The 11,631-nt window shown below is 47.6% G+C and overlaps 1 protein-coding gene across 1 annotated transcript in view; it reads right to left on the bottom strand.

Moving 5' to 3' along the window:
• Positions 1-11,631, bottom strand: part of PYROXD2 (pyridine nucleotide-disulphide oxidoreductase domain 2) — a 34,921-nt gene that overhangs the window by 10,152 nt on the left and 13,138 nt on the right. The window contains exons 5-10 of the mRNA XM_007939975.2: positions 9,407-9,562; positions 6,414-6,567; positions 4,311-4,372; positions 4,116-4,213; positions 1,775-1,916; positions 1,240-1,374 (exon numbers count right to left, since the gene is read on the bottom strand). Of these exons, the coding sequence (XP_007938166.1) occupies positions 1,240-1,374; positions 1,775-1,916; positions 4,116-4,213; positions 4,311-4,372; positions 6,414-6,567; positions 9,407-9,562 (747 nt within the window). The remainder of the gene's footprint in view (positions 1-1,239; positions 1,375-1,774; positions 1,917-4,115; positions 4,214-4,310; positions 4,373-6,413; positions 6,568-9,406; positions 9,563-11,631) is intronic.

Below are 11,631 nucleotides of genomic sequence, written 5' to 3'. Positions count from 1 at the left end.
GAAGCAAGAATGGCCAGACTTTGTCTCACCTATTTTGGTCATGTTGTAAGAAGGGACCATTCCCTGGAGAAGGTTGTCATGCTTGGTAGGGTGGAGGGTCGACGAAAGAGGGAGAGGCCTTCAACGAGATGGATTGACACGGTGGCTGCGATGATGGGCTCAAGTATAGCAGGGATTGTGGGGCCGGCGCGGGATCGGGCAGTGTTTCGTTCTGCTGTGCATGGGGTCGCTATGAGTCGGAAATGACCCAACGGCACTTAATAACAACAACGACATGTTGAATTTTATTGGTAGAATCACTCAGAAAAGTGGTGCCTTGTCCCCAAGAATGGTTGGGAGTTCCATGCTTGATGCATATTACCATATCTTGGGGACAGGGAAGGTATAGGTGACTGCAAACATTGTGCCAAATCCTCTCCTCCCAGTGTCCACACCCCTTTTCTGTGCAGCTTTGCAGTGTCCTCCTGCCCTGACTCGGCTCAACCATGAGACTTGTTTTGGCCAATGTTAGCAAATGCGATGCACAGAGGCCTGAAAACCACTTGCATGACGAACCACACTTGCTCTGCCCTCCGCCAGATCTGAGAACAGGCCAGGACTACCCGGCTGGAGGATGAAAGAACGTGGTGCAGAGCTGAGTCACCCAATCATCCCGTTAGGAACCACCTGGGACCAGCTTCAGCCAGCCGGCACCAGGCATGTGAATGGACCCAGCCAAGATCAGCAGAACTGACTAGGGGGCTGAGCTGGCCTCAGGTGCATAAGCGTACCCAGATCAGCCAAACTTGGAGCCCTCCAGATCTGTATGCTGAATCAGTATTCATTGGTCTAGGCCTGGAAGTTTTGTGGCTGTTTGATATGCAGCCTTAATATGGTAATAAATTGACACAGATGGTGGAATTAGAGCTGATGAAAGGGAGAAATCAGGATAGCAGGAAAGGTGCAGAAATAACCCTGGATTGAAAGTCAGACCTGGGTTCTAGCTCTGGCTCTGCCAATTGTCAGCCACATGGTCTAGGTCACCTCACATTCTGGACCTTTCTCCTCACCTGTGAGGCCCCTGCCCTGGTTGCTACCTGCCCAATAGATGAAAGAGACAGAGAACGGTTCGCCTCCCCTGGCCTGCTGCCCACAAGCTGCTCAGATATCTCTCACCCAATATAGACCTGCCTCTCTAAACAACCCTCTTACTGACCCCAGTTTTGGCAGCTACCTTCCCTTCTCACTCCCAGGCCTTACCTGCGGCATCAGCTTCAGGAAGGTGATCTGAGGTGACGCGTTGGACAGCACCACGTTGCTCCTCACCTCTGTGCCATCCTGCAGTACGACTCCTCGCACACGGCCTCCATTGCTCACCTGCACCTTGGCCACTGTCTAAGCCCACCAGAAAGAGGTCTTGGAAGCTCCCCCTGCGGGGGATCCTGGTTGGATCTTGGGGGACAACCCTTGTCTCTGCTTCTCTCAGGCCCTCACAGCTTTCCTTCAAATCCAGCCCTGTCTAGACCTACCACTCCTCAGGACACCTTTAGCCCACCCCTTCAGCGTGAAGGATCAACCCAAACATAGTTCAGTGGCTCGTGAGCTGAACGGAGATGGTCAGAAGAATGGGGTTGGTTGCTCAGCTCCTAACAGGTAGCATAACTTTGGGGAAGTCCCCAATTCTGAGTCCCCCTACCCCCCTATTCATCAGGAAAGGAAGGCCCATCCAAATCTGAGACTCTTCTGCTCTGAGACCCTGGCCAATCACTGGGGTAGAGCCTTGAGAGCCATTCACCTTTTCGGTGAAGATAGTTGCTCCGTGTGCTGTGGCTGAGCTTGCAATAGCATCAGAGAGGGCACCCATGCCACCCTGGACGTAGCTCCAGGCCCCCGGCTTCCCTTCCAGGCCCCCCATCACATGATGTAGCAGCACATACCTGGAAAGAGACGAGGGCCAGAGGTGGGATTTCATCTCCCCAGAGTTTTTGATGCAAATATTCCTTCCTGTCATTTACCGCCAGCCTCTCCCCGCCCACATCCAGAACCTTCTCATTAGCCTTTCAATGTGCTCCAGGCTCTTGTAAGAGCACATGGCTTTCTCATCCTGCTTTCTCTCTCCGAGCAAACATGTCTGTGCACATGGCTTTATTACCCACAGCATGCCTGTGACGCATGACCTTGAACTCCAGCTCTGTCCTGAGCTCCAGGCCCTATGTCCTGCTACCCACTGGTAGAGCTCCATTTGGATGATTTTTGCCAGACATCTTTCCCTTAGTTTCCAACCTGTTTCAGTCTTTCCCATCTCTGTGAATAGCTCCTTCAGTTTCCAACAGAAACCTAGGGTCAACCTTGCTGCCTCACCACCTACAGCCAATCAAGCAGTGCCCACGCTGCCTCCTAGCGTCTTTCAAATGCAGCCATTTCCTGCTGCCTGGGCCCTGGCTTGGCCTCTCTGATTTTCCTTAAACTGTTGCAGCAGCAGCCTCCTAATCACCTCCTCCCTTTCTCCGCTGCAAGCCTTTCTCTGCATAGAAGCTGGTACTTGTCATCTGTCATCATTCTCTCCCATGCACCCTGCATTACTATGGTCTCGAGTGGACACACAGTCCTCTGAGCATTTGCACATGCTTTTCCATCTCTTTGGAACCTTCTTTTTTCCCACGTCTTTTGTTGAGCTAATTCCTCCTTATCCTTTGGGTCTCAATTAAACAGCTCTTCCTGATGGAGAGGCCTCTCGTGATGTCTAGACCAGGTTAAGGGTCCCTGCTTCATCTCTTGTGTGACCCCTAACATAACCCTCCAGCACTTCACTATCCGTACCTGCTCTGTGTCTCTCTCTCCCTTTAGGATTTCAGCTCCACCCACTGCTGTTTCCCCAGCACCTAGCACAGGTGAGTGAGCCACCATCGAAAAATTTAATGGAGAAACAAATGACTTGAAGGCACATTTCACAGTCTGGACAGTAGCTAAGCTTCCTAGAGAGCCAAAGAGAAAAGGACGGAAAGCCTCGGCTGGAAGATCGGGATATGCTGGTTGATCACAGAGCTTGGCCAAGAGCGGTCACTCCCCTTCTCCATGGCTCTGGGGAGTTTAGGGCTGGCTTCATATATAATGAAAACCTCTTCCAGCGAGTGCTCTCATCACTCAGGAAAAAGCCACATTTGAGGTACATCTTCTGGTGCCCTGGAAATGGCTCAACAGTTGGCAGCATGTTCTATCCCAATATGCATGCGCACACACACACAAGCACATGCACACATGTATGCACACACATGCCCACGCCCCTCCACTCCAGCTCCTACAAGGGCTCCTTAAGTCAGACCACAACCACAGACTTGCTTGTGTCTGACTGCCCCCTCTTGGCCTGGACTGTCAGCACACCCTCACCCCGAGAAAGACAGACAGACTTCTGTGTCCACACATAGGTGTCAGTGGGGGAGCTTTTCCTGGGATGCAGGGAAAGGAACGGTGTGGAGGAGGGTGGGACAGCAGGGCTTTATGGCAAGGAAAAAGATGAGAGAGAGTAAGAGTGAGAGAGACCAAGAAGAAAGAGAGAGTGGAAAGAAGGCATTAGTGTTGACATATGATAATGCGCGGTGAAGGGGAGCCCTGTCATAGCGAAGCAGTATTAAGTGCTCAGTTAAATGGTCAGTTGCTAAGTGAAAGGTTGGTGCTTTGAATCCACCCAGTGGCTCTGCAGAAGAAAGACCTGGAAATCTGCTTCCATAAAGATGACAGCCTAGGAAACCCTATGGGGCAGTTCTACTCTGTTCCATGGGGATGCTATGAGTCAGACTTGACTTGGCTGCACCTAACAACAATAGGGAGTGGGGGTTAAGGAGGCTCTTTGGGAGTCAGACAAGCTGGGTTGGAAGTCAGCTCTGCCACTTATTATCTGTGTGACTTGGGACAAGGATGCTTCCCTTCTCTGAACCACAACTCCTCTGCGCTGCTTTGAGGGTTATGTCAATGGCAATGCTTGGCTTGGCACCTGGCTCACTTGTGTGAGCTCAGTAAATAATGTGGATGCTCCTGCCAACGTTGCTACTGCTGTTGTTGAGGACTTTGCCTGTCTGACTCTTAGACTCTCCCCTGCACGCCTCCTCTCCTGCTGCCCGCCTCACCCTCTCACTCACCCACTCCCTGGAGTGCGGGGGCTGGTCATGGCACCAATCACAGCATCTGTTGCAAGAGTAGCTTTTAGAGGCTCGGACTCAAACCACTGATCTAGCACCTGGGGCAGCAAAACAGCAGGGGAAAGGCTCAGAAGCCTCAGGGGGAACCAGCCCTTTTCCTCTACACGGTGGGCCTGAGGCTGGGGGGCCACTCACCTTCGTAATGGGTGCTGTGAGGACCTGGTAATACTGGGGGAGTTGGGCTCCCAGGGTAAGGCCTGAAAGAAAAGGCCCAGAAAACATAACTTGAGACAGATACTAAGGACACACTCCAATCTTGTTCCCATGGATAAAAGAAAGCGAGGAGGCTGGGCGAATTTGTGATGGGAGGAGCTTACCATAAAGAATGCAGGTTTTTCTAGCAGGAAGCCTTGGGAGTACATTTAACATCTCTGAACCTTATCTGTAAAATGGGAATAATACTGGATACCCTCATTGGGCTACTGTGAGGGTTAAATGAGATCTGTATGCACTTGCAAGTTAATAGGCACTTACTACATCTTAGCTGTTAGCATTATTTTGGGGGAGTTCCTGGGTGGTAGAAATGGTTAATGACCTCCACTTCCAGAGGTGCCTCAAGAGAAAGGCATGGCAATCTATTTCCGAAAAATCAACCATTGAAAGCCCTGTGTAGCGCAGTTCTGCTCTGACACACGTAGGATCACCATGAGTTGGAACTGACTTGATGGCAACTGGCTTAATTATTTTCAGGAAAATCTGAACTTGTGCTTCACTCCCTTACTTTAAGGCTCACACCCTGGGAAGTAGTAAAGCTCACACCCTGGGCTTTGCTAGCTTATTCCTCTGATACTGATTCAGACCATCACTGGGCAGTAAGACCTTGAAGGTAACGACCATGATGTCTAGCCATTGTTATCCCAGTGCCTAGCTTAGTGGCTGGCACATAGTGGCTGCTCAATACATGATTATTGCATGAAGCTCCTTGGAGTTTTTCCTGCAAACCTGAGAGGAAATGCCTTCTGTTACCCTTTCTGGTAGATTTTGCGGGCTCTGATTGTTGAGTTTATCTGCTCTGCCCCTTAACTCTGGCTCATGCACAAGTCTTGACTGGCTTGGCCAATGGAGTATTTGTAGATGTGATGCAGGCAGAAGCTTGAAATGGGCCTGTACATGGGTCTTGCCCTCTGTGCTTCTGCTGTTCATGTGAGAAGGCCACGCCTACCCTGGCCTAACCTGCTGCTTTCAAAACGAGGACATCAGGCACGTGGAACAGAGCTGCCCCAGCTAATCTGCGCTATCACAAACCTACTCCTGAGACCAGACCAGATCAGTGTAGTCCAGCTGGCTTCAGCTGAACACACAGACATAGGAGAAATAAATGTTTATTTTTGCAAGCCACTGGAATTTTCTTTTTGTTTGTTATGCAGCAATTTTGTGACCACATGTAACTGAATCTATATTTTTCTAGTATATAGATGTGAAACTGGTCTCTGTTCCCTAGATGAATGGTGGGAAATAATAGCATGTTTGCTGAAAATACCCTTCCTAAACCCATGGCAGACATCTACTAACTGATCATAGAACTCTTTCTTGCTGAGCCCAGATTTAGCATTGTCTTTGTATGGGACATATCTTCCAATTCTCTAGGCCCCCATCTCTTGGTCTAGTGCCCAGTTCCATGCAGGCTTTCACCAGCTTCACACAGGTACAATCCCAACAGCGTCTCACCTCAGACCGGTAAGATGCTCTTTCTCATGTTGTCCTGGGGTCTTCTGGCACCATGATGGGATACCCCCAGGACCCTACTTGGCAGTCACTGACTCGTAACTCACAAGTGTGAGAATTAATGCCCCATGGGGCAACCCTTGACTAGTGGGGGACAAAACCTGGTGGATAAATGCTCCCCCTTTCTTCTCCTGGAAATTGTCCAGAAATGCCTTTCACAAGCCCTCTCGGAAGGTCCAGCTCCCCATCACCCACAGCGGCAACCCATACAGTAACACGCCCTGGTATTGATGCCCCTTCCTTCCAGTTCACTCCTCCCTTCCCTCATTTTATGCCCTGGGGTTACCGCTCAAAATAAACTATCTATCTATATGTAAGCCTTTATCTCAGGCTTTACTCTAGGGCTCCCAGGCCAAGACCTTTTCCATCAAGTGCTCTAAATGCCCTTGACTAACAGAACACAGTTGGCTGGCTGCCTGGGAGATTCAGCCTTGTGTCCAGTCACGGAGAAAATGGGCTCAGCCTGCTCCACGCCGTCACTCACCACACCTGATGCTTGCACTCCAGACTCACCTGCCTGCAGCAGGGGCTTGAGGGTGGACAGTGACTTGAGCCTTTGCAGCAGGGAGCCACGCTGGAAGGCCATCATGTCCACTGGGGCTGCGTCCAGCAGAGGGTCAATGGCTGACACCAAGCGATTCATGAACTCCTCGTATCTGGGAAAGGCCTGCAACAGAGCCCTGAGTCAAAGTCCCACTGCCCCAAACCCCATAAGACATTTCCTCACGTTCTGCTCTCCTGCCACCCCTAACAGCTGGGCCTTGAGGGTTCCTCATGTCTCACCCCCAGCTGTAGCTTAGCTAGGCTCTGCTGTCACTCCTGCTCCTACATCTGTGTGCGTCTGGGGAGGTCAGAGAGATCATGGGTGATGGAAGAGCCACCTGGGGTAGGGATGGGAATAAGGCATCAGCCACAGAAACTGGCACGTATCCAAGGGTGTGATCCCTGTGATAAATAATAAAACTATTTACAAGTTTCTTCTCTGTGTCCTCTACCTTTCCATAGATTACTGGCAAAATCAAAGTTTCTTTCCACTTTCTCCAGGGTGCTGACTGCCATTCCTAGACTCTCATCTTCATGTCCCCTTGTCACAAGCAGTAACAGAATAGGAACAGAAGCCTGCATCCCCTTACTCCACAGGCTCCCACAACAGAATCCATTGTCAAGACCCATCACCCCCGAGCATGGTTACAGACCACCCCCACCTCCTTCTCTTGATGGGCAACTGGAGCACGTGCGGGTGCCTGTGCCAGTGGAGGTCCCTCCGTTGATTCTCAGCCTAGCATTTTCAACTTCCGGCTCATCTGCTTTTATATACCCATGGCATTTTAGGAAGTGTTACATGAAGAAAATTTGGTGTTGAAGTACATTTGCAAAGTTTTGGCAAAATGAAGTTAAACAGCTTTCTCTAAAGCTTCTCAGAGCTTCTAACATGGCACTGTGTAAAGATGAAACCAGGAATCAGACTCCTATCTTTCCACAATGTTGTTGTTATGTGCCGTTGAGTCGGACCCGACTCACAGCGACCTCTCCTTGGGTTTCCAAGGCAGTATGCCTCCTGCTCGTGTGGTTGCCCTTGGGATGCAACCAGTGTCCTGCAGGCCTGGGGACCCAACCTTGTGCTGGATCCCCTTAGTGCATCAGAGACAGGCAGGATTTAGAGGAGAGGGTTTAGGCCTTGATTCCTAGCCTGCTGCACAGAGGAATCACTTGTACAACGCAAAACTCCTCAGGTAACTCTGATCGTCAGTCAGGTTTGGAAACTGCTGGGTAAAGACAGATGTGTGTCTGTGGTTCTCTAGGTTGTACCCAACATTAGGTGAAAACATCAAAAAGCAACATAGGTGGATTGTATAAACTTCTGTTGTTAGTTGCTGTTGAGTTGGCTCCAACTCATGGTGACCCCACGTACAGTAGAACAAACGTTAACTGGTCCTTTACCATTGTGTCAGACTGAGTTCTCTAGAGAAACAAAACCAGTAAAGCTTATAGAGAGAGAGAAAGAGAAATTTATCTTAGGAAAATGGCTCACACACTTATAGAAGCTGGCAAGTCCCAAGTTCTTGGATCAAACATCAAGCTGGAAGCTCTTCCCGACTCTCACAGCTGCAGACGCTGAGGAGCTCAAGGTTGGCAGGTGGTATACTTGCTGTTGACACCAACGAATGACGAATCCAAGATCTCCAGGCCAAACGGTGGATTGTTAGCTCATGGGCAGTTGTAGGCAGCACAATAGAATCCCAATCCACAGAAGAGTGTCTCTTTTTCCAGGATGCCCATAAATATACTGGAAGCAGGCCACACCCCTAGGGAAACTCCCTTTCAACGGATTGGCTGCTCAAAACACATTCATCTGATCCCATCATGGGAATAACCACATCACAACTGCTTAAACCACACAGAATTGTGGTCCAGCCAAGTTGACACACAGCTCCAATATCACAAGCATCTTCATGATTGTTGGTATGCTTGAGTCCTTCCAACCTTGGGGACTCATCTTCCAGCACTATATCAGACAGTATTCTCTGGTGATCCATAGGGTTTCCATTGGTTAATTTTTGAAAGCAGATCAGCAGGAAGTCTTAGTATAGAAGTTCTGATGAAACTTGTCCACTGTGAGTGACCCTGCTGGTAACTGAAATACCAGTGGCATAGCTACCAGCATCACAACAACATGCAAGCCACCACAGTATGGCAAGCTGACAGATGGGTGGTGGTACATAAACATAGGTTCTTACAAAACTGTCTCCACTAAGCCACACCTTAATGCTACACCTTCAGCTAGTACTCAAGCTATAAGAAGTGGCCATTTTTAGAATCTTTTTGTATCTGTACAACTGATCACACCAGGCCCATTACATTATTCAGTGACTCATCTAAACAAAGCTACTGAACAAATTCTTCCAAATGCATTCTCCATCAGATGTGTTGACTTCCTCTGAGCAGACCTGCACACCAGCAGGGTCCTTTTTTGCCTTGGGTTATCAGGAGACTGATGCCAAGTGGACTGAAATTTACCTCAATTCTCAGTCCTATGCTTCTGATCCAGTTCATTCAGTTGTCCTTAATTGTGCCTGATCTCTCTTTGCTCTTTCTTTTTGGCTTTTGCTCATTTTAATATTGATAACCACTTGGAATTCTTTCTGAGAGCAGGATGGCTATAAAGACCACACGGTGCACGTGTAGGTCAGTGAGCTCCCTTTTGAAATTCAGCATATAGAGACCAACCGAACTGAGCACACACCGCCCCCCCCCCAGACACACAGACTTGATGGCCTCCAGCGTCACTGGTCCTAATCACCCTCCTCCATCCCCTTTTCTTTGTAGTGCCTGAGATCAAAGGCTAGCACAGGCCGGACCCTTGTAGGGAAGGTGGTGTGGCCTGTACAGGCCCTTATGGCCTCTGGGCAGAGTGTTTAAGGACAATTCAAACCAGGCCCATTTTCATTCAACCACCTCCAGGCTTGTGAGTGGCGAGGGAATCAGTTCCTGGTCTCTTCCTTTACCTGGGCATCCTTCTGTGAGAACTGGGCAACCTGCTTCTGGTTTTCTGCCATGTCTGTGCCCAGCAGAAGAGACCTGGGCACCTTTCCTCCTGTGCCCTCTTCCAGTATGGGGGTGAAGGAGTAGGGGTTTCGAAGGTGCAGCTTTAGCCCGTGTTTCTGCAGAACACAAACAGCACAGGCAACATTTTAAGGGATCTGTGATCTCTGCCCTCAACACTTCTCTGTGTGCATGCATGTGCACATGTACATGTGTGTATGTGACTATTTAGGAACCTGTGTGCAAGTTCTCAGAATATGTGGTCCTGGTTCCTTAAAAAAAAAAAAAGTTTATAAAGAGTCCTCTTGTCCAGACCTCCTATGGTAGATTATGCAATGCAATACAATATAATACTTAACCATATACCAGGTACTGTACTAAAGGTTTACAACTCTTACCTGGTTTTAATACAGCTCTAGGAGATGAATATTATGATCTTCATTGTACAAATGAAAAGCTTGAGGCTCAAAGAGTTTAAGCCTCCAAGGTCATGTTAGGTAGGGAATCTGGGTTTCCAAACCACATCTCTGTGACTCCACAGCCCTGGCTCTTAAGCCCCAGTCCATAATTGCCCCAATTCAGAAATAAATAATTAAGACTTAGAAAGACATAATAAAGCAACAGTTATGTGAAAATCCATACTTCCAAGGGAGTTAAATAGTTCACATTGCAAAAAAAAAAAAAAAAAGATTATTTACTTTGCAGACACATTTACCTCAAGGTCACTCTACATGGAAGTTCTAATGATGCATTTAAAATATGATTTGATTTATAAATTTTCACTAACCCACAGGGTTTTCCAAGAGCACATCTACTTTTTCAAAGGAGGCATAAATGAAACAAAAGGGGTCTGCTACCTCCACAAATAAGACTTAATGTTCTCACTGTCTAGAGAGTTCTTTCCATTGGCCCATCCCCTAACTTCCTGGGAACTCTGCTCAACTGTTACCTTATCAGTGAGACCTTCCCCAGCACTGCCTGGCCTCTCCACCCTACTTTATTTTTCTCCAAAGCACCGACCACCACCTGGATTATTACATATTTAGTATTTTTATGTCTCTCCCAAGGATAATGAAAGCTCTGCAAGGTCAGGTGCTTTGCCTGTTTTAGTCACTGCTGCAGCCCCAACACATAGATATAGTGGAATCGATAAGTATTCTGTTGACTGAAAAAATAAATGCTATGCTGCAGGATGTGTATGTCAGGGTTGTACCCTTTCACCATACTTACTCAATCTGTATGCTGAGCAAATAAGTCAAGAATAGGGACTGTATGAAGAAGAAGGTGGTATCTGGATTGGAGGAAGACTTATTAACAAGCTTTGATATACAGATGACATAACCTTGTTTGCTGAAAGTGAAGAGGACTTGAAGTACTGATGAAAATCAAAGATTACAACCTTCAGTCTGGATACCTCAACATAAAGAAAATGAAAGTCCTCACAACTAGACCAATAAGCAACATCATGATAAATGGAGAAAATATTGAAATTGTCAAGGATTTTATTTTACTTGGATCTACAGTTAACACCCATGGAAGTAGCAGTCAAGAAATCAAGCAATGTACCAAAAAAATAAAGTATTTGGGAATAAATCTTACCAGGGACACAAAAGACCTGTACAAAGAAAACTATCAAACACTACTTCAAGAAACCATTAGAGATCTACATAAATGGAAGAACATACCATGCTGGTGGATACGAAGACTGAACATTGTGAAAATGTCAATTCTACCCAAAGCAATCTATACATTCAATGCAATCCCAATCCAGATCCCATCAACATTCTTTAAGGATATGGAAAAACAAATCACTAACTTTATATGCAAAGGAAAGAAACCTCGGATAAGCAAAGCACTATTGAAGAAGTACAAAGTAGGAGGTCTCACACTGCCAGACCTCAAAACCTACTATACAACCATAGTAGCCAAAACTGCCTGGCATGGGTACAACAACAGACACATAGACCAATGGAATAGAATTGAGAACCCAGAAATAGATCCATCGACCTATGGTCAGCTGATCTTTGACAAAGGACCAAAATCCATTAAACGGGGAAGAGATTGTCTGTTTAACAAATGGTGCTGGCAAAACTGGATATCCATTTGCAGAAAAATGAAACAAGATCTGTACCTCACACCATACACAAAAACTAACTCCAGATGGATCAAAGCCTTAAATGTGAAACCT

This window comes from Orycteropus afer, unplaced genomic scaffold, assembly GCF_000298275.1.
Source record: "Orycteropus afer afer isolate SDZICR_OR568_19922 unplaced genomic scaffold, OryAfe1.0 scaffold00064, whole genome shotgun sequence".
Lineage (NCBI taxonomy): Eukaryota > Metazoa > Chordata > Mammalia > Tubulidentata > Orycteropodidae > Orycteropus > Orycteropus afer.
The sequence above is the reverse complement of the archived record's forward strand: the minus strand, read 5'-3'. Positions and strand labels throughout refer to the sequence as shown.